General features: G+C 45.1%; 1 protein-coding gene across 1 annotated transcript in view; it reads right to left on the minus strand.

Annotated features, from left to right (window-relative positions):
* Positions 1-21707, minus strand: part of LOC147423929 (uncharacterized) — a 100098-nt gene extending 78391 nt beyond the window's left edge. The window contains exons 1-2 of the mRNA XM_086501937.1: positions 21569-21707; positions 20206-20248 (exon numbers count right to left, since the gene is read on the minus strand). Coding sequence (XP_086358063.1) covers positions 20206-20248; positions 21569-21707 — 182 coding nt within the window. The remainder of the gene's footprint in view (positions 1-20205; positions 20249-21568) is intronic.
* Between the last annotated feature and the right edge of the window lie 957 nt (positions 21708-22664).

Genomic DNA, 22664 nt, shown 5'->3' on the forward strand with positions numbered 1-22664 from the left:
CGTTTAGAACGACATTTGGTGTTTATGAGTTTCTAGTGATGCCGTTTGGGCTAACAAATGCTCCTGCCACGTTCAACAGAATGATGGACCGGATTTTCCGCTCGCATCAACAGTTTGTTGGGACGTTCTTCGATGACATGATAGTCTATTCGAAGAATGAAGAGGAGCATAGGCATCACTTGACCATTGTGTTCGAAGAGCTGTGCAGTCACAGGTTACTTGTCAATCCTAAGAAAAGTGAATTCTTCCTCGAAGAGATCCACTTTCTTGGCCACATAGTCCGCAAAGGTCGAAGCTATTAACACATGGCCAGACTTGAAGACTGTACACGATGTCAGAAGCTTCTTGGGATTGTGTTCCTACTATAGAAGGTTTATCAGAAATTTTGCAGAGATAGCATCGCCTCTTCACGCTTTGCAAAAGAAAGAGGTCACTTTCAGATAGACCCAAAAAGAGATTTAAGCTTTTAGTCTCTTAAAGGAAAAGTTTACTTCAGATCAAGTAATTGTTTTGCCAGATCTCAGGAAGTCATTTGTGGTCCAGTGTGATGCGTGTGGCAATAGCATCGGAGCAGTGCTAATGCAAGATGGACAGATAGTAGCTTATGAAAGCCGAATTTTGCAAGGGCCAGAGAGGACTATGCAAGTCTATGAGAAAGAGCTCTTGGCCATGATTCATTCTCTTTCTAGCTGGAAGCACTACCTTTTAGGTGCTGATTTTGTTGTCCAAACAAACCATCAGACCTTGCGATACTTCTTGACACAGTCAAAGTTATCTGAAAAGCATATGCGATGGGCAAACATTCTTTCCATGTTTCACTTCCAGATTATGCATGTGGAAGGCAAGAAGAATGTTGTGGCTGATGCGTTATCAAGAAAGCCACAAATTTCAGCCATGTCAATTCCTTATCATCATGAGCTAGATGACATGAAGGAACAATATACTGCTGATGAAGATTTTGCAAGGATCTTTGAACAGTTACGAGAGGGGCAACATCACGAGCACTACCTCCTCAGAGATGTTTTTTATGATGATGCATGGCAGACTTTGTGTCACTAGGCCACTGCGACATAAGGTCATGGAAGAGAGTCATGTCCCACCGTATGCAGGGCATCGTGGCATTGATGCAACAGTTAAAGCGGTAGAGACATTCTTCTATTGGCCTACCTTGAGGAGAGATGTGGATGCCTTTGTGCGAGCATGCATAGTTTGCCAAAAGGTCACATTTGACAGGGAAAAGGCACCAGGGGTGTTACAACCACTGCCGATTCCGGATAAGCCATGTGAAAGCATTGTTATGGACTTTATCTTTGATCTTCCAAGAACGTCAACAGGGAATGATGGTATATGGACCATTATCTGCAGGTTCAGCAAGCAGGCCCATTTTATCCTTGTCAGGAAGAAGATAAAATCTGATCAAATGGCACGCTTGTTCATGTACAATGTGTTTAAGTACCATGGTATGCCACAATCAATTATCAGTGATCGTGATCCTCGCATGACCAGTTTGTTCTGGAGAGGATTGTTTGAGAACATGGGCACTACGCTCAAGTTCTCGTCTTAGTTTCATCCACAAACTGATGGACAGTCAGAAGAGGGTAATTCTACTGTCTTAGATCTGCTGAAATGCTATGTGTCAGATAATAAAGGCAAGTGGGAACAGTATTTGCCTATGCTTGAGTGTGCGTACAATAATACGGTGCATTCACCTACTGGAAAAGCACCTTTTGAGATTGTTGAAGGTGGCAAGAAGGTTCCTCCCATTTTGCATACAAAGGACAAGACTTTGAGGCAAACCGATATGTTGAGAACATGGATGAAATGTACAAGAAAATTAAAGTTGCCTTAGAGAAGACTTAGGCAAAACAGACAAAGGCTGCTCATCGTCACCGTCGTGAATTGTTGTTATCACCTGGTGATTGGGTTCTGTTAAGGTTCGAAAAGGTAAGGTTAAAGAAAATGAAGGGCAAGGAACAGCTCTTTCCTAAGCTCAGTATGCGTTACTATGGGCCTTTTCAAGTGCTTGACAAGATCAGCGATGTGGCTTACAGGCTGAAATTGCCTGATGCATGGAAGATTCATAATGCGTTTCACGTGAGTCTTCTAAGACCCTTCGTGGGTGATGTGCCAGAAGATATGCCAGATGAGGATCAGCCAGAAGTTGAGGAACTTGATGAGATCTTGGTACCTGAGCAAGTTTTGGCACATAAGGACAGAAAAGTTAAAGGACAAGTTGCAAGACGTTATTTGGTGAAGTTCAAGAACTATTCGCCTATGGATGCAAAGTGGATGGAAGAGCATGAACTGTCAGAGTCACCAGATATATTGCAGCTTTACCTTGAAGCCTTTGGGTTACAACCTACTTATGCCCCAACCCAACGTGTGCAAAGGAGGGGTAATGATAGAGCTAGCACATCAAATGTACATATGAATTCAGTGTAATAGATGGAAATGACAAAAGTATGAAGGTCTCATTAAGTCATTTGTATCTATGTGTTACGACCTTTCTTGTGGATACATGCGATGATAAGAGAGTGTTGATAGCACAAGATCATCACTGGAGTGTATTTAAGGTATGCAATCGAGGACGTTTGCGATTTCAAGAGGGGGGTATGTCACGAGGACGTGGCAGCTGCTAACTATGTCACGAGGACGTGACAACTGCTAACTTTAGTTGTTGGTTTCTTTCCAATGGGTTTTGTTTTATTTTTGAGACCCTCTTTTTGAAGTAGCAAACGGTCGGACATTGTATGGCCAATGTGAACGGTAGTTTCACCCGCAGACAAGAAGTGGTCGGCACTGGAATTCGTAAAGTAAGAGGATGTCTAGGATCAGAGCAAGATCATATAGGTCCCCCCGTCACACTTAGCAAGTTGGTGGATACTAGGAAGTGAACGCAATAAAGGCATAAAGTCAAGGTGGGACTACCAGCAGAAAATATCCGACAGTTGGGCCACATTGCACTTTTGGATGCGGTCCCAATGAGGATAAATGATCAGATGACCACAGGGAGCCCAACAGAATCATTTCCTAAAATTTAGGGAACTGCTATTTTGGGCCGTGAAATGTGTTCGCGTCATTACCTCCGGTATGACTAGGGGAACATTTTACAACTCTGCCGCGAAGTCAACTGAGCATCGGGAGATTTTTAAGCGGCAAACCCGAAACGGGAAAATGCTTGTAAATGCGCCAAGTGGCACATTTCTGTGCACTTGCTTAATGCAAAGAAGAGGTAGCGCTGAATTTATAGCTGGGAGGCTCATTTGGAGTTTTCCTTCCCCACAAGTTAAGAGCTATGGAGTGCTTCCTTTCCCTCTATGTACAATGTGGTGCCAGGAGTGATGCCCTGCACGCTACACACTGCTCTCTCTCTCCCTTACGTGCAGTTATGTGATGCCCCACAAGAGGACTTTTCATTTGACTAATGTACAGTTGTGTGGGTTCATGCGCGATTGCCAAGGCAAGAGCCTCTTGCACGGGTACTGGATTAGCTAGTGGCTAATCCCCCACAGGTACATGTGAATTCGAAGAGGTTTCACGTGAGAAATCTCGTCCGATTCAAAGGGCAAGTAGCCTACATGTGCGGGAGCTCAAGGACTTGCTACAGATGCGACCGGCACGCAAAACGGAGCCCAAAACAGGGAATTACAGCCTGCTGTGTATTTTTGCAGGTTTAGGGGTTCGGCCCTAAAAGGTCCCTAATACCCCCAGGAGGTTCGGGGACGCGAGGGGATCGCTGTAGAGGTGATCTGGCGCATTTTCGGGGCAGAAAACAGAGAATTCAGCGTGCTGCAGATTGTCGCCAGGTTTTGCAAAGTGTCCGTATGCGTCGGGAAAGTCATCTATTGCATGGGGATACTGACTGTGAAGCGTCCTAGTACAATTATGCTGCCGAAATCGGGCCAGAACAGGTGTTTCTCAACTTGGATTATGCGGGGCAGCTCGTAGGAGATCACAGGTTTTAATTCCTGTGTTAAAGAATAAAGAAATACCGAAAGGGGCGCCAATTTTGGGGCCTACAGGTTGTCGGCATCTGCTCGGGGCATTCTAGCTTCCGAGCCGTGTGTGTATGCAACTGTTAATTCCTATCACAGGTTTCCTTTGCACATTCTCTCTGTGTGTGTTTAGAGTAAAGAATTTCGGGTGAAAGCCAACGCCTACCGCCCCACGGGCCAGTTTCACAGGGAATTGCAGAACCTGCCATTTCGTGTAGGACCGTGCCCCTTGAGCGTAGGAAATGCAAACATTGTATACAAGGGGTTACAGTTGTTGTGCGCCTGCGAGAGGGTAGTTGACTTGGTGTGCGCACTCGACCACCTCGATCCTAGCATGGATATTGACAGTCATAAATTCTTCTACATGGCAGATTGCATCATTGAAGACGGGCACTGGAAACATGAAGATGCCTATGAAGACAAAGGAAGGCGCCATCCAGATTAGCCTATTAGCTTGGAGTCTTTGCATTGTTTGAACAACCATCTCTCCCTCTGCTTGGAGAATTCCATCATTCCACAAGAGGCATTGCATTGACATTGATCCGTACACATCTTTGGCAGCACATCAGGTCCACACCATTGGCATCTTCTTAGCAAATAGTAGCCATCAATGCGGACCCAAAGGGTTCCAATCTGAGGCAACCACCGTGGGAGTTTGCAGGCATCGTGAGCCTACGTTCGCAGCCACATCCATTGTAGAGACGAGGATTCGTCCGCTTCCATCATATGGCGATCTAGTCGAAGCCCCAAGAGGTGCTTCTATCTTTGAGAAGTTATTTGATGGCTGTACAAAGCGTTTTGACAGATTTTATTACACTTTGGTGAGCATCTGACATAACAAGCACGTAGGTCTAGGTTAGAGAAACGTGTCATTCAAGTCTATTCGTCAAATGTCACAGAAAGTGAGTTATCTCACAAACTCATATGTGCACACATTTGCACATTTTCCCGACTTGCACAATTTTCCCGACATGGTACCTCAATAAGTCAATAATTATTGTGTAGCGTTTTCTCATCAGTTTGGGAGCGCCAGAATTCAGCCCAACGTTTTTGCAATAGCAAGCCCTAGTGTTTTGTGCTCCATGTCGCATATCAGCCCAGCATTTTGAATTTTCAGCCCTTTCCCTCGCCAGATACAACTCGGATCTGCTAACCCTACCCTCTCCGTTGCAACAAGGTACTTCGACAGCCCATTGAGCCTCTTCTCAGTCATTCCCTCGCCACATCGCTAACCATCATCGACATCATCATCATCATTATCTGAGTTTTCAGCCCTGCTTTATGTGACAAATCGGCTGCACTTTTGCAGCCACATCTTGAGGTTTTGGAGCCAGCTTTCAGCCATTGATTCCTCTCACATCGGGAGCGCAAATCAGCCCCAGATGGGAGTGCAAATCAGCCCTAGATCTACCCCTTGGAGGCCATTAGCAACCCCTCATCGAGACAGATCCAAAGGTGCATCAAATCAGCCCCGGAGGTGCTTCATCGACATCCCCCATTCGAGTCAGTAGAGTCTGCATTGGAGTATTGCATGTGTGTACATTCTATTTATGCCATCAAAGGCAAATACCACATCAGCAACGGTGTGGGAGGCCCTTGAGAGGATTGGTTGGGACCCCATCGGGCGTCATTCTCCTTCTCTCTCTCTCTCTCTCTCTCTCTCTCTCTCTCTCTCTCTCTCTCTCTCTCTCTCTCTCTCTCTCTCTCTACGGGGAAATAAAAGGAACCATCTCTCGTGCCAAGTAGCACACATTCAAGCAAGGAAAGAAGTAAAGAATTGTGGAAGAATGAAGTCTAGATCTTCACCATTTCAATTCTGATGCACCTGACATAAAGCCAACCCAATTGCATATACAATCAATCGTGTAGGACAGATCTTGGCTCTTGAGTTGAGGTCCACAGTACCCATTCAAGAGGTATCTTTTGTTTGTCTTCTGATCTAAAGCAATCAACTGTGGCAATTCACAACGGAAATGCCCATGCTTGGTGCTCATTCTTTCTTGTGCTCTTTCTACAACTGTGTCGTGCCAAGGAAGAGACATGGAATGTGACTTCCTTGAATGCATACTTTTCAGCTTTTCATGAGAAATCCGCATACATCCGTGCTCATTCATGAGTGAAACATGCTCAACGTACAATATGCCATGCCTCAGAAAAGGGATCACATAAAGATGCTAACTAAAATACAAAAAACGATCACGAATGAAACACTCCAACAACACGTGCGTATCAATCATGCGAACACATAATACTTCCTGTGACGGTTCTTTGGACCTAGGCTCGAGAGCCAAGATCGATCCTTCGTGATTGATCGAATCTGCAACAAGGTTAGCTTCGCTAGGCATCAACTAACACATCATCCTTGTGAACAATCACATCATTTTCATGCAAATCATTGTCAATCAAATCATCATCATGCTTCTCATAATCATGCAAATCCTGTGTGTTATGCTTTGAAGAAGAAGAGACTAAGAGAGTCTCCTTTTCTTGATCTTGTGCAAACTGCACCTACACTATAGAAAAGAGTCGCAAGAACTCTTTCATGTGTTGGTCGCTGTCACCAGCGTGTGACTACTATCTATCCTTTTTGTTGATTTCTTTCTTATTATCTATTTACTTTCACTTTTTGGAAACACCCCTCGGGAAATCTAACTGCCCTGCATTGCATAGCTAGTGTGGAACTGTCCAGAGGGAGTCCAGGCCTGAGGGCAAGAGAGCACTAAGGTTGGACAAGGACTATGGTTAGCCAAGTGGGGTCATTGACTAGCCAAAGTGGAATCCTTTGCTACAGAGGCTACATTTCAGTTTTGGATGTGGCCACAGTGTACAAAGAGGGTCGGATGACCTAGAAAGATATAATGGCAGCATCTCCTAAAATTTAGGGAACTGCTATTTTGGGACCTGAAAATGTCTTCGCGTCATTACGTGCAGTTTGACATGGGGATCATTTTGTTACTCTGTGGCCAAGTCAACAGAGGCTGCAGGTGAGATATTTTTAGACCCGAGGGTCTAAAGCGGGAAAATGCACAAATGAGTGACACTTGGCACTCTGAGGCCAGTTTACTACTTATAGAGAAGGCAAAAACGTGATTTATAGCTGGGAGGCTCATTTTGCAAGTCTCTGTCACAGGTTAAGAGCTATGGAGTGCTTGCTTTCCCTCTTATGCACAGTGCGGTGCCAGGAGTGATGCCCTGCACGCTACGCACTGCCCTCTCTCTCCCCTTTGGCAGTATGTTATGCCCCTCTAGTGGGCTTTTCATTTGACCAATGTACAGTTGTGTGGGTTCATGCGCGATTGCCGAGGCAAGAGCCTCTTGCACAGGTACTGGATTAGCTAGCGGCTAATCCCCCCGCAGGTACAGGTGAATTCGGAGAGGTTTCACGCCAGAAATCTCGTCCGATTCAAAGGGCAAGTAGCCCTACAGGTGCGGGAGCTCGAGGACTTGCTAGGGATGCGACCGGCACGCGAAACGGAGCCCGAAACAGTGAATTACAGCCTGCTGTGTATTTTTGCAGGTTTAGGGTTTTGGCCCTAAACGGACCCTAATACCCCCAGGAGGTTCGGGGACGCAAGGGGACCGCTGTGTACAGGTGATCTGGCGCATTTTCAGGGCTGAAAACAGAGAATTCAGCGTGCTGCAGATTCTCGCCAGGTTTTGCAAAGTGCCCGTAGGCGTCGGGAAAGTCAGTCAATGCGTGGGAATACTGACCGTGAAGGGTTCTAGTACAGTTATGCTGCCGAAATCGGGCTGGAACAGTGGAAATTCATCCGAGTTTGTGCGGGGCAGCTTGTAGGAACCACAGCGTTTATTCCCTCTTTTGAACAATAAAGAAATACCGAAAGGGGCGCCTAAGTTAGGGGCCAATCTGGTGTCCGTCTACTCATACAGGTGCAATCTAGCAGCCTGTATCCCTCTCCCCTTTGTTGTGTCTTGAAAGTACAGGTAAAATAGACGACTAATAATGGGTGAAAGCTAAATCAAGGTTTAAAGTAAAGTCTACCGCCCTTTTTGGATTGAACAGGCCGGTTACATGGTTCCATCGACGGGATTAAATCACTTTTTTCCATAGAAGTGAGCCTTGGTCAGTTTTGGGCTTGAAGACACAGGGGATCATAGACCAGACACAGGGAATTGTAATTATGGCTGACAGACCAGATGATGTGACTGAAGAGGTTTCCTCTTCACAGGGTCAACAGACACATGAAGTGGGTGAGTCCTCAAGACCACCACAGACTGATGATGATATATTCAGGACCCAGTTGGCTACTGCTGTGGCTATGTTCACACAAGTAATGCAGAACCCAGGTTTTTAGCCTTTCTGCAACCTCCTGTTCCGTCTCAGCAAGTTGGGTCACTGGATCATATTCAAAAGCCTGTTAAGGCTCGAGCACAGGTGATTCATACCGCACAGTCAATGGAAACACCTGTACACTTGACGGAGAACATGCAGTCTCCACAACGTATGCCTAAGGTGCAAGAACAGGTGGCTGAGATGCCAGTTTTTCAAGCTGTACCAATTCAGCCCGCCACCTTTCAGCAGCCTATAGCTGGTTCTAATGGGCAGGGAAGCAACTTACAGGCTATGCAACAGGTCTTCCCACCACCTTCAGTACACCCTGGCTATTTTGGAGGTGGATCGGTATTTCAGAGCATGGCTGGTCATGCACCTGGAAATCAGTTTTATACGCCAGGAACAGTGTTTGGGGGTGCTCAAACGATGATGCCTAACCCCATGTACAGTGTCATGGGTATGCAACCAGGGTTTCAAAGCACTCAGGGACAATTTGGGATGCCACAAGCAAATTTTGGTATGGCTGGAATTACAAATCAGCAGCCAAATATGGCATTTCCAGGTCAAGTTAATAGCGGCCAAGGAACACAGATGAACCCTATTAGTGTTCCCATGTTTCAGTCACTTCCATATGACAATTTAACGCCGCTGGAGAGGCCAACTCCGTACAAAGAAGGTGGCAAAGGAGTGTCATTCACGACCTTTACAGGGTTTGATGACAGGAAGAAGGCTCTTTCATTCCTCCAGCAGTTTGACAAGGCCTATGCAGGGGGAAACTTTACAGAGGCTTCAAAGGTCCGCAAGGCAGCCACTTTCTTGACAGGGAATGCGGGACAATGGTGGACAACTTTATTGCTTCAAGGGCAAGCTCCGTCCACATGGATTTACTTCAAGCAGATTTTTGCAGCAGCATGGTTATCTGATGATTTCGAAGCAGATGTCATGACAGAATGGCACCAGCTTAATGCTGCCACTTGCAGAAATCTGGATGATTACAATCGGAAGTTTTGGAAAGCTCTACTTCCAGTAACTTCCTATAGGTTTGTGCCATTGACAGAACAGATAGAAAAATACTGTTGTGGCCTACCAAAGGATTGAGAAAATACTGCACAAAGACCAAAGTCACTACTTTGACGCAGCTCATCGAGGTAGCAAACACTGGCAATGGTTTGCTCAAGGGAGAAGATTGTGAATTTAACACTGGCGTCAAGGCAGGATCAGGCAAGAAAAATTCAACCAAGAAGCACGTTCCCAATGAGGCTCCTAAGGGACTCAGGAGTCAGCCAACGCAAGGAAAGACAAAGCTACGGCTGAATCAGAAAAAGGACCAGCAAAGAAATGGAAAAGACGTTTTCCTCGCAAGTCAGAAGAGCAAAAGAAGGTCCTGAGGACAGAGAACAAATGCTTTATATGTGAGCAGCCTGGCCACATTGCTTACAACTGTCCTACAAAGAAAAGGCCAGCTGATTCTGAAGACAAGGAAGACAAGAAAGGAAAGAAGCCCATGGCTGGTCTAGTGCCAGATATGGTGGGCGACAAGCCAAATTCAGATGCAAGTGAGCTTTGCAGAGCATGGGGAAAGGTTAGGGATCAAACATTGCTTATCTTCTTTGATCCAGGTGCCAAAGCCAACTTTATTTCCCCAGAATTGGCTTCAAAGTTGGGAATCAGACCTGAAGAGATGGGGTATACAGCAGAGGCAGGTTTGGCATGTCCTGGCCATACAGAGGCTGTGACACCCATCATTGGAAAGTTGCGTCTACATATCCAGTCCTATGTAGATGCTGAAGAATTTTTACATCATGCCACTGGACGGATGTGATGTGTTGTTAGGTATTCCTTGGTTGTTTCGTGTACAGGGAATCATGGATGCCTACAACAAAAAGATCACTGTACAGAGCAGGGGAAAGACTCACATTCTGGATGTAAAGCTTAAAGGGAGTCTATTCCTACTGTATCAGCTTCTGCTATTACTTCTGTAATGAAAAAGCATCTTTCTGCGTACTTGGTTTTTTGCACGTGAAGTGTCAGATTGTGATGAATCAAATTTATCTGTGCTAGATAAAGAAAGGTCAATGTTTTTTACAACAGTATAGTGACTGTTTTTCTGATTCATTACCGTCTCAATTACCGCCAGAGAGACCGAGGACCATGCGATAGATTTGGTGCCAGGCTGTAGCCCACCAAATAAGCCTCCGTACAGGGTTAGTGCGGCTCAGCAGAAAGAGATAATGGGCCAAGTACAGGAGCTGTTAGAAAAAGGGCTGATTCAGCCCAGTTCATCTCCATTCTGTTCTCCAGTATTGTTGGTGCAGAAAAAAGATGGCATGGCGTATGTGCATCGACTACCGTGCACTGAACAAGAATACCATCAAGAATAGGTTCCCTATACCTAGAATTGATGATATTATGGACAAATTAGAAGGAGCAGCTATGTTTAGCAGGATAGATCTAAAGAGTGGGTATCATCAGATCCGCATTAGATCAGAGGATGTGCACAAGACTGCTTTTAGAACAACGTTTGGCCTTTACGAATTTTTAGTGATGCCCTTTGGTCTCACAAATGCTCCTGCTACGTTTAATAGGATGATGGACAGAATTTTCCGTCCACACCAGCAGTTTGTTGGTACGTTCTTTGATGACATGATAGTCTATTCAAAGAATGAAGAGGAGCATAGGCATCACTTGGCCATTGTGTTCAAAGAGCTACGCAGTCATAGGTTGCTCATCAATGCAAAGAAAAGTGAGTTTTTTCTGGAAGAGATTCACTTTCTGGGACACATTGTCTCAAAGGACGGTGTCAGAATGGATCCTGCAAAAGTCGAAGCGATCAAGTCATGGCCAAATTTGAAGACGGTGCATGATGTCCGAAGCTTTTTGGGACTATGCTCCTATTACAGAAGGTTTATCCGAAATTTCGCTGAGATTGCTTCACCTTTACATGCTCTTCAAAAGAAGGCAGTCACCTTTAGATGGACACAGAAAGAGATTTCAGCTTTTAATCTCTTAAAGGAAAAGATGACTTCAGATCCAGTCATTGTTTGCCAGATCTTAGGAAGTCATTTGTGTCCAGTGTGATGCCTGCGGTAGTAGCATTGGTGCTGTGCTAATGCAAGATGGCAGGGTAGTAGCCTATGAGAGCAGAATTTTGCAAGGGCCAGAGATGACCATGCAGGTCTATGAGAAAGAGTTACTGGCTGTGATTCATGCGCTCTTAAGTTGGAAACACTACCTGCTAGGTGCAGACTTTGTTGTCCAAACGGACCATCAGACCTTGCGATACTTCTTGACACAGACAAAGTTATCTGAGAAGCATATGCGATGGGCAAATATCTTGTCCATGTTCCATTTTCAGATTGTGCATGTGGAAGGCAAGAAGAACGTTGTGGCTGATGCCTTGTCAAGGAAAGCCACAAATTTCAGCTGTGTCGATTCCTTATCATCATGAACTTGATGATATGAGAGAACAGTATGCAAATGATGAAGATTTTGCAAGGGTCTTCGAGCAACTAATGGATGGACAACATCATGAACACTATCTTCTTAAAGATGGGTTCATGATGATGCATGGCAGATTGTGTGTCACAAAGCCATTGCGACGCAAAGTTATGGAAGAGAGTCATGTCCCACCGTATGCAGGGCATCGTGTTATCGATGCTACAGTAAAGCGGTTGAGACATTCTTCTATTGGCCTACATTGAGAAGGGATGTGGATGCCTTTGTGCGAGAATGCCTAATATGCCAAAAGGTCAAGTTTGACAGGCAAAAGGCACCAGGGTTATTGCAACCACTACCTATTCCAGATAAACCATGGGAAAGTATTGCTATGGATTTTATCTTTGATCTTCCAAGAACGCAGACAGGAAATGATGGTATTTGGACCATTATTTGCAGATTCAGCAAACAGGCTCATTTTATTCCTGTCAGGAAGAAGATAAAGCCAGATCAGATGGCACGCTTGTTTATGAGCAATATTTTCAAGTATCATGGCATGCCACAGTCGATTGTTAGCGACCGTGATCCACGCATGACAAGTTTGTTCTGGAGAGGTTTGTTTGAGAATATGGGCACCACGCTCAAATTCTCTTCGTCATTTCATCCTCAAACAGATGGGCAGTCAGAAGAGGCAAATTCTACTGTCCTAGATCTGCTCAAGTGCTATGTGTCAGAGCATAAAGGAAAGTGGGAGCAGTATTTGCCATTGGTGGAGTATGCATACAATAATACAGTGCATTCATCAACTGGCAAGGCACCCTTTGAGATAGTTGAAGGTGGCAAGAAAGTTCCTCCCATACTGCATACAAAGGACAAGATATTTGAAGCAGATAAGTATGTTCAGGACATGGATGAAATGTACAAGAAGGTCAAAGTGGCCTTAGAAAGGACTCAGGCAAAGCAAAAGAAAGCAGCTGATCGTCACCGTCGTGAAGTGGTATATTCACTTGGTGATTGGGTGCTTTTACGCTTTGAAAAGGCAACGTTAAAGAAGATGAAGGGCAAGGAAAGACTGTTTCCAAAGCTCAGCATGCGTTACTATGGGCCTTTTCAAGTGTGCGACATAATCAGTGATGTTGCATATAGGCTGAAATTGCCTGACAGTTGGAAGATTCACAATGCGTTTCATGTGAGTCTTCTCAGACCCTATGTGGGTGATGTGCCAGAAGCTATTCCAGCTGAAGATCAGCCGGGAAGTCGAGGAACTTGACGAGATCTTGGTCCCTGAACAGATTTTGGCACACAAAGAAAGGAAAGTGAAAGGCAAGGTTGCTAGGCGTTACTTGGTAAAGTTCAGAAACTATCCACCAATGGATGCTAAGTGGATGGAAGAAGGTGAACTTGCAGAGTCACCAACTGTGTTATCACTTTACCTGGAAGCCTTCGATTTGCAACCTACCTTGACCCCTTGAGTTTCAAAGCTACATGGATTGTCAGTGTGACAATGGCTTCTGAAACAAATGATGTACATGGTATTTAAAGTGAGCTCAAATCAAATACCTGTTACATGAATGTTAGAGCTGTACAGATTGTCAGTTTGGCAATTGCTCTTATGGAATGTCCAAAAGTTTGGTTAGTGCTATAGAAGTGAGTATTTCTTGTCAGTCTGTCAAGGATACAGTGATTGCTTCTATTAAAGAGTACATGTGTAACTGCATTCTTAAACTGTCGGTTTGGGTATGCTCGAAAGTGTTACGGGATCCAACGTGTACTATAAGACAGTGGCAAAATGTGCAGCTACCATTTTGTCATTGGAAAGTTAGTGACTCAAAGCAATGGCAGAGTGCGAAGCTACCACTATGTCATTGGGACAGGGTTCACACGCAAGCAATACATGAGTCGACGAGGTGTTGAATACACCAGGGTTGACAATGAGCATGTATGTGTCGTATATGTGTCGACATGTGTTGAATACATCAGTGTTGACAGTAAGCATGGACGACATAGATGCAAACGAGGACGTTTGAGATTTCAAGAGGGGGGTATGTCACCAGCGTGTGACTACTATCTATCCTTTTTGTTGATTTCTTTCTTATTATCTATTTACTTTCACTTTTTGGAAACACCCCTCGGGAAATCTAACTGCCCTGCATTGCATAGCTAGTGTGGAACTGTCCAGAGGGAGTCCAGGCCTGAGGGCAAGAGAGCACTAAGGTTGGACAAGGACTATGGTTAGCCAAGTGGGGTCATTGACTAGCCAAAGTGGAATCCCTTTGCTACAGAGGCTACATTTCAGTTTTGGATGTGGCCACAGTGTACAAAGAGGGTCGGATGACCTAGAAAGATAAATGGCAGCATCTCCTAAAATTTAGGGAACTGCTATTTTGGGACCTGAAAAATGTCTTCGCGTCATTACGTGCAGTTTGACATGGGGAACTTTTGTTACTCTGTGGCCAAGTCAACAGAGGCTGCAGGTGAGATATTTTTAGACCGAGGGTCTAAAGCGGGAAAATGCACAAATGAGTGACACTTGGCACTCTGAGGCCAGTTTACTACTTATAGAGAAGGCAAAAACGTGATTTATAGCTGGGAGGCTCATTTTGCAAGTCTCTGTCACAGGTTAAGAGCTATGGAGTGCTTGCTTTCCCTCTTATGCACAGTGCGGTGCCAGGAGTGATGCCCTGCAACGCTACACTGCACTCCTCTCTCTCCCCTTTGGCAGTATGTTATGCCCCTCTAGTGGGCTTTTCATTTGACCAATGTACAGTTGTGTGGGTTCATGCGCGATTGCCGAGGCAAGAGCCTCTTGCACAGGTACTGGATTAGCTAGCGGCTAATCCCCCCGCAGGTACAGGTGAATTCGGAGAGGTTTCCACGCCAGAAATCTCGTCCGATTCAAAGGGCAAGTAGCCTACAGGTGCGGGAGCTCGAGGACTTGCTAGGGATGCGACGGCACGCGAAACGGAGCCCGAAACAGTGAATTACAGCCTGCTGTGTATTTTTGCAGGTTTAGGGTTTGGCCCTAAACGGACCCTAATACCCCCAGGAGGTTCGGGGACGCAAGCAAGGGGACCGCTGTACAGGTGATCTGGCGCATTTTCAGGGCTGAAAACAGAGAAATTCAGCGTGCTGCAGATTCTCGCCAGGTTTTTGCAAAGTGCCCGTAGCGTCGGGAAAGTCAGTCAATGCGTGGGAATACTGACCGTGAGGGTTCTAGTACAGTTATGCTGCCGAAATCGGCTGGAAAGTGGAAATTCATCCGAGTTTGTGCGGGGCAGCTTGTAGGAAACACAGCGTTTATTCCCTCTTTGAACAATAAAGAAATACCGAAAGGGGCGCCTAAGTTAGGGGCCAATCTGGTGTCCGTCTACTCATACAGGTGCAATCTAGCAGCCTGTATCCCTCTCCCCTTTGTTGTGTCTTGAAAGTACAGGTAAAATAGACGACTAATAATGGGTGAAAGCTAAATCAAGGTTTAAAGTAAAGTCTACCGCCCTTTTTGGATTGAACAGGCCGGTTACAGTCGCTCTATTCTTGTCTTGCTTTGTTCTCGCGATCAAATGTTGGTTGTCTTTCTTTGTTTTCGCGATCAAATTTGGCTTGTCTTTCTTTGGCTTCCAAGTGTGCTTGCTCGCTCTTACGCGCTATGGCTGCCATTCTTTCTTGGTGTCCACGCTCCATTTCTGCTTTTCTTTCTGCGTGTCTGCGATCCATTTCTGCCATTCTTTCTACCCTTCTTGCTTCGCGTTCTAACTTCATGTCCATCATCATCTTGTCAAAAGCCTCCATAGGAGATAGTGCAATCCTTGGCGTAGATAGGGAAGGGGGAGGGTCAGAAAAACCGCCTGGTGGGGAAAATTCTTCTTCGCCTCTCTCATGCTTATCACCTCTAAGCGAAGTATCCATTCCGCTTCGAGTGATGACCATCCACTGAAGTCATGGGTTCTTGTGGGTTCTTGTGGTCTTGGGTTCTTAAGTTCAGGAGGAACTTGGGTTCTTGGAGGTCTTGGTTCTTGGGGGTCTTGGTTCTTGGGGTTCTTGAGGGTCTTGAGGTTCTTTCGCTTGCAATCTGTGTTAAAAAAGGATCTTCTCTTCACCCGAGTTCTGCTCTTTTCCGCGGGCGCACCCCTTGGCGGCCTTGCGCTCACACCAAGGTTGCTTTTTCCCACCTCACGCCGATTGGCCAGCCGCTAGGTGCACGGTCCGCTCTCAATGAGTGAAAAGAGGCACAAGGGGAGGCTGGACAAGCCCTTCTTTCCTAGGATTCCTGTCACTCTTCAAAAACACAATTAGGAATCGACATGCCCAAGCGAACTTGGGTTCGTGTGACCGCAACAAGCAAAAAAATCCTTGTGATTCTTGTGGTTCTTTCCTTGAGTGATACAAAACACTGCCAAAGCTCTCATACCAATGTAAGGTGCAGCGGAATGAATGTTTGAACTTTGCTCAAGATGAGTGCTCCGAACTGTGCTCAAGGTTCCTTTTTACTTACGGAAGGGAGAGCCTTCCGTTCCTTTAGTGAGAGAGTACAATGGACACAAACAAAGTGAATGGACACTGTGAATGAACGTGTGTGAGACTGAGAGATAGAGAGAGAAGAGAATACGACACCAGAGATGTTGTCAAACCCTCCTCCGAAGGCCCCACTCTCTAGGGCGAGAGTGGTCTACTATTGATTGCACAAATCTCTACAATGCTTGGACTTGCCGACGATGTCGACGACGAGACGAGCTGAAATCTGAAAACGCTAAGGGCTGAAATCTGCAAATCTTTATCTGTTGAATTCTGACTCTATGTAGGTGACGATGTCGATGACGACGACGCGCTGAAAACGCAGATGCTGAAATCTGCATTTTCCAAGCTGAAACTGCAAACTTCGATGGATCCCACCGTGCGGCGAGGAACTGCTGCGGGAAGGTGAGATCTGCGAGGTTTGGGACTTCTTCTACGAGTGTTAAAGGCTGAAAACTGAAATTTGTTGAGCGCAGGGAGTGTGCGAGAGCAGGAGGAGATGGGCACACACTGCAGGAAGAAGGATGCGCAGCAGATCGAAAGAGAGAGAGAGAGAGAAGGCTGAAGCGTAAGAAACCCACGATTGTTCATTTGTGAGGGTTCTTTGTTTTATTAAGTACACTTATAAGTTGTCCGGCCAAAGTGGCCGGACACTTAATAAAAATGTGTGTACTCACTTATAAGTGAGTTTTAAGTATAAGTATGTGTACACTATACAAGAAGGGGGCAACAGGGGGCCTTTACCCCCAACAGCCTCCCACTTAAAGGCCCAATGTGGTACCTTTAAGCAACTCCCACTAAGCATATGCAATGCTCATGTTGAGACTTTGCAAGACTCTTAGTGAGGACATCTGCAGGGTTGTCTTGTGTTTTGATCTTTGTCAGTGAGACAAGACCATCATCCAAGACTTGTCGTATAAAGTGGTACTGCACGTCTATGTGTTTGGTACGAGCATGAAACATGGCATTCTTAGCCAGGCATACAGCACTCTGACTATCACAACCAAGCACTGGAGCATGTGCACGAAGACCAAAATCCCTGCCTAACCTACCAAGCCATATGGCTTCCTTAGAAGCCTCTGTGGCTGAAATATATTCAGCCTCTGTAGTGCTCAGTGCCACAATCTTTTGCAACCTTAAACACCAAGAAATAGCACCTCCAGCAAGTGTGAATACATACCCACTGGTAGATTTCCCAGTATCTGTCACAAAACGGGAGCGTACACGAGCACTTAGAAATCTGAAAAATAAAATACTTTGCAAATGTGAGAGAAGGGAGAAGATCGACACAATAATGGGGACCAGAAGATGGGCTGGTCCCCCCCCCTCGGTCAAGAGTATTCTTTATTCAGGGAGAATTCATATACAAGCACGAGAACCCGAGGAAACCCCTCTGTTCTGTAATCTTAGACCCGAAGGTCTTTCTTTCCCGAAAAAGGGCTTGGACACAAGGCCGTTCTTTCCTGTAAGGGACTTAGGCGCGAAGCCGTACTTTCCCGTAAGGGACTTAGACGCAAAGGTCGTACTTCCCGTGAGGGACTTCTCGTGAGGGAGGATTCCTGCAAAACAACCACACAAAGCAATACTCGCGATGTGTAAACGACAAATTATACCTGTTGCTCCTCGCTCGAGAAAGCGACTTCTGCACTCCGTCGACACACGAACTCTCGCAGATTTCCGTCGCCGGCGCTTGCTCCAAAATCCTCAGCGCTAACTCCTTCTGCTGCTCCTGGCATGTACAAAACTGGAACGCTTGCTTCCTTTTTATAGGCCCGGGCACCCGGCGGAAATAGGGCACAAAAAGCAGAAGCTCTGGCGCTTCTAGAGAGAGGAGGGAGAGAGCTCGCTGTTTCTGGTGCTTCTAGAGAGAGAGAGAGAGAGAGAGAGAGAGAGAGAGAGCTGTTTTCAGCCCTGCGTAGCTTATTAGCGTTGGGTTTTTAACGTAGGCTTTTTTAGAAGAGCCTTGCTTTATTTTATTATAAGAGGGCTGGTCACTTAAAAGTGACTGGCCACTTTATAAAATAAAGCGTGAACCCGTTCAAACTTTGAAAACCACTCAGTGAGTTAGAAACAATGCGACACAAACACATTCCGGGTGTCCCCGGGTGCAGAACACGGGCACAGATGCAATGCAGACACAGACTCCTCGCGGGAAAGCATCTGCCCTCCCGCGAATGTTCCTGCTTTTCGTAAAAAGCTTCATTGAACCCATCTTTATTCTTGTGCTTGCGTTTTTATGCGTATTCTCTTACTCAGTTCAGATTTCCTCCTTAGCCTACGGAATGCCCCCTTTCTGATGCACCCGTCACCCATCATGTGACGCATTAGGGGCACTCGTAACCCGGCTCCTTCCACCGAACTTACGGAAACTCCTCCGCGATGTTTACCGTCACCCATCAAATGACACATCAGAGTTGTCCGTTCTTGATGGCACTTCCTGTAGCTACAATCTTTTAACAGTTCTTCGTGTACACAATAAAATATCCTAGAAAAAGAGATTAATCATTAAAAAAAATAAGAAAATAGTCCAATTAGCAACAAGTACCCATAGTACCAAGCACCAAAGTACCCCATAGTACCAAGCACCAAGTACCCGCAATACCCAGCACTTAGCCTCTCGAGTACAAAGCATCCACCACAGTACCCCTCAGCATCTACTGCAATACCCTTCAACTTCCCAGTATTTACCAAGCATCTGCATCAAGTACCCATTAGCATCTCAGCATCTCATCATTTAGCATCATTGTATTAGCATTTTTGTGCAAGAAATAAAGCAAGTACTTGCTTTATTTTTGTGCAAGAAATAAAGCAAGTACTTGCCTTGGCAACAGAGCAAGGGGGCCCTTCAAGGTGGTTGGGACCCGAGGGCTGACATGCCGTGTCGTCTCTTCTCTCCCAACACACAGGCCTAGCACTTCGTTTCCAGATGGCTTCAATCAGCAGGACGACTGTGATACACGAGGGCCCGCCTACACTCCAGCCAGCCACCGAGTTGGAGTGGAGCAAAGATAGAGAATGGCTTTGGGGGCTCGTCTGCAACTTGACATTGTGGTTCATTTGGCGAACCCGTTGCTTCCGCATCTTCGAGGCTCAACTAGCGAAGTGTCCGCGACATCTGATTGAGCTGATCCACACACTTAGAGGCCAGTTTGAGAGACTCCAGGGCAGCTCTGACCGCATGTGGGAGTGTCGTGGGGCTTTCTTGCGACTTTGGCGCCTAGGGCCCTTCCTCTCCATGGTCCACATTGAGCCTAGATGGCAGAACCGTCCACCAGTGTGGTTGTTTCCTCCTCCCATTCCTTGATTCAACCATCATTGTATAAGAGTCTCCCCACATGTTGATGTAGCCTTCTCTAGCACGGGCAGATTGTAGCCGATTGGGCAGTTTCCTTAACTAATGGAAGGATCGTTTTCTTTGGGGCAAAAAAACAAAGCAACTCGATGATCTGTTATTTACAACAATGCTTCAAAAGCACCTTAAAAAATCACTAGCCATTAAAAGTATAGCCCAAAAGCAACTCATTGATGAGTTACTTACAGTATTGCTTCAAAAGCACATTAATATGCATCTGCAATTACAATTGGCAGACAGGCAGGCGACGGGGTTGACACGGCAGGTGTCCACTGCGAGCTCTTAGTTTGATCGATAGGGTTCTCTCTCTCTCTCTCTCTCTCTCTCTCTCTCTCTCTCTCTCTCTCTCTCTCTCTGCTGCAAATAGGAGCTGAATACTGTATAGACCTTGATAGTTATACAGCAAGGTCCTCTCCCATAGTCTAAGAACCGCCACTCCGCTGCCCTGGAGGAGCCCGCTGATGTATCCCATTGACCCCTCTCTCTCTCTCTCTCTCGCGTATGATGCTTCTATTTGTCTGAGTTATTACCCCTCGTGAGATGCTTCTATTTGTCTGCGTGATTACCCCTCGTGAGATGCTTCTATATGAGAGAGAGAGAGAGAGAGAGAGAGAGACCTTTGTAGCGCAGCTGCCAGCAGCAGCAGACCCAGGGCCACTACTGAGAATTTACATCGTAAACGAGTGCAATTTTTTTAAAAGCTTTTCATTTAGAGCTTTCAGGTCTTTTTTTAGGTTGCATGCTCAAAATAGAGTATTGCATAATAAAATAACTAAAACATCACATATATACTCCAATGCCTTCACCACAACAGCATTAGCATATCAAAACAAAAGTAAACTACAACACAATATTTCATGCATGTCACTTTTGCAGAGTCATACATAAAGCACAAAATGTATTTTTTGCACCTATCATAGTTAAATACTCAAAACAAACAATACAAGTGTTTCAAAAAAAAAATCCATTAAAGGCTTTAAAATTAAGGTTTTTAATTTTCACATTAGACAAGGTAACAAACATGTCATTGAGTAGTTATTACAAGTGCAAAAAAATACACCCCTCACAAAGTGTACACATCACATACCAAAATGTAAAACACTTGCACAAGCTTCTACTATACATGAAGATTGTGCAAGCTATTGGGAGCTCCTTCTTCTCCATTTCTCTAAAGACATCAATTGTTGAGGTTTCTTAAAGACGAATGTGAGTTCTCTTTCACGTTGTGTTGGTTGATGTATATTCATATGCTACCTTAAGAGGGTCACTTTATGTAAAACCTGTATATTGCATGCACATGATAGGCACATATACTTCTATGTGACCCCCCCCCCCCCCCTCCCCCCTCTCCAGGCGGGTATGTTGCTTACCATCCAGCCCAAGAATTTGTGTGTAGACAATGTCTACATTCTTACAAGCCACGTAAGGCTTCTTTGCCTTCTCTCTTTTTTGAACATCTGGGTGTGTGCACTAGGGCTTCATAGCTGCAAGCACATCATATACATCTTGAGTTCAGATCTTTAATAGGGCATAACGATTAGGTGTCAAATTTATCTCTTGCAGAAAACAAGCATCCACATGTGACGCTATGTCAAAGATTCTACATGCCTCCTTAGAGACACCAAATCTCCATTTTTTTTCTACGCTTGCCCGAGGTTTTTACTATCTCTCCTTCCTTAAAAACCTTTGGACAAGGAACTCCAATCACAAAATCTACCCCAAGCAAACGGGCATGCTCCTCCTTTGATACATTTGCCCCACTCTCTATAAACCAAGATGTTGGCCTTTCTGGTGGTTCCAATCCTTGTTTGGCCTCAACTTTAGTGTGTGGCACATCATGGCCACAAAAACCACAACCACTAGTTTTGCCTCTGATCTTTGTAAGTTCTATCTCCCGAAAAGCATGGGACACAAGTCTTAGAGACCTACTTTGCATGACAATCTCTCATCTTCTCCCCTCAGCCACACCAAAGCACTTACAAGATATATTTTGAGGCATCCGTCTTATTGCCCAATGGCCCCTTGGAAAATAAACCTCAAAATCATCAAAACCATATCCACCCATAGTGTCTATAGTGGCCTCTCTTATGTCATTATTCTCATGGAGCTCCTCATCCATGGAATGTGCATTCACATCAACTTTTTGTCCCTCTCTCTCCATGCCCACCTCAAATAAAATCTTTTCTGGTTGTTTGAGCTCTTTTCACTGTTTGAATTCCATCTCATAGCCAGGCTTCTGTGACATTGTTTCCATAGACCCTCTAGCATTCTTTCTTTGCACAATTTCTCTATCTCCATGCAAAATAGGCAGCTCATAAAATGGTGTCCTTGTTACTCCACCTCGGAGAGCACTAGCCAATACGCATGGGTTAGGAATTTTTGCTTTTGTTTTTTATCTCTCTAAAAAATTTTCCATGTTAGAAGCAAGCCCTATGTATCTACCAATCATATAGCCATGTTGTTTTTGTGTATTGAATGAAAGCATTGATCACATTAATGACATGTAACAATTAATGGTCTATAAAGCTTGTAAATAACGGAAAATAACTTAACATAGTGAGCATTTCATTAAGAGCAAATTCTTAATGAGCATACAAGAGTGCTTGGTTGGAGATAACAACATTAGCATAACACCTAACTAGTTTGGCATAACAATACTTGAAAGAGAGGGAGAAATAGAACAATTGACAACTATTGAGGACCGGATTTACATGGACCGGTCCCCCCGCCATTAGGCATTTGTATTATAACTTCTCCCATTAAGAGAGACTTTGTACAATACAATTCTTTGTGTTCCATGGTAAAAACTCGTCGGTGCTATGAAGATGGAAGCTTCATGCACAAACTTACGCGTGATAACACATAACATCAATTACTCGTTGGTCTCAGACCCAAGACCTCACACCTTCGAAGATGGTGAGAGCTAGCGGGGTATGACAGTAGATCTAGAGGAAGAAGGAGTATTCTTACGAGAAAGAAGTATTTCCTCACTTAATTACTCTTGTAGCTTAGCTTAGCTTAGTAATTAGATAATAGAGGAGAGAAGCATGGCATTGAAGCTTGGCTCGTAGTTGGA

This window comes from Adiantum capillus-veneris, chromosome 26 (genome assembly GCF_014529385.1).
Source record: "Adiantum capillus-veneris isolate H3 chromosome 26, ASM1452938v2, whole genome shotgun sequence".
Taxonomy (NCBI): domain Eukaryota; kingdom Viridiplantae; phylum Streptophyta; class Polypodiopsida; order Polypodiales; family Pteridaceae; genus Adiantum; species Adiantum capillus-veneris.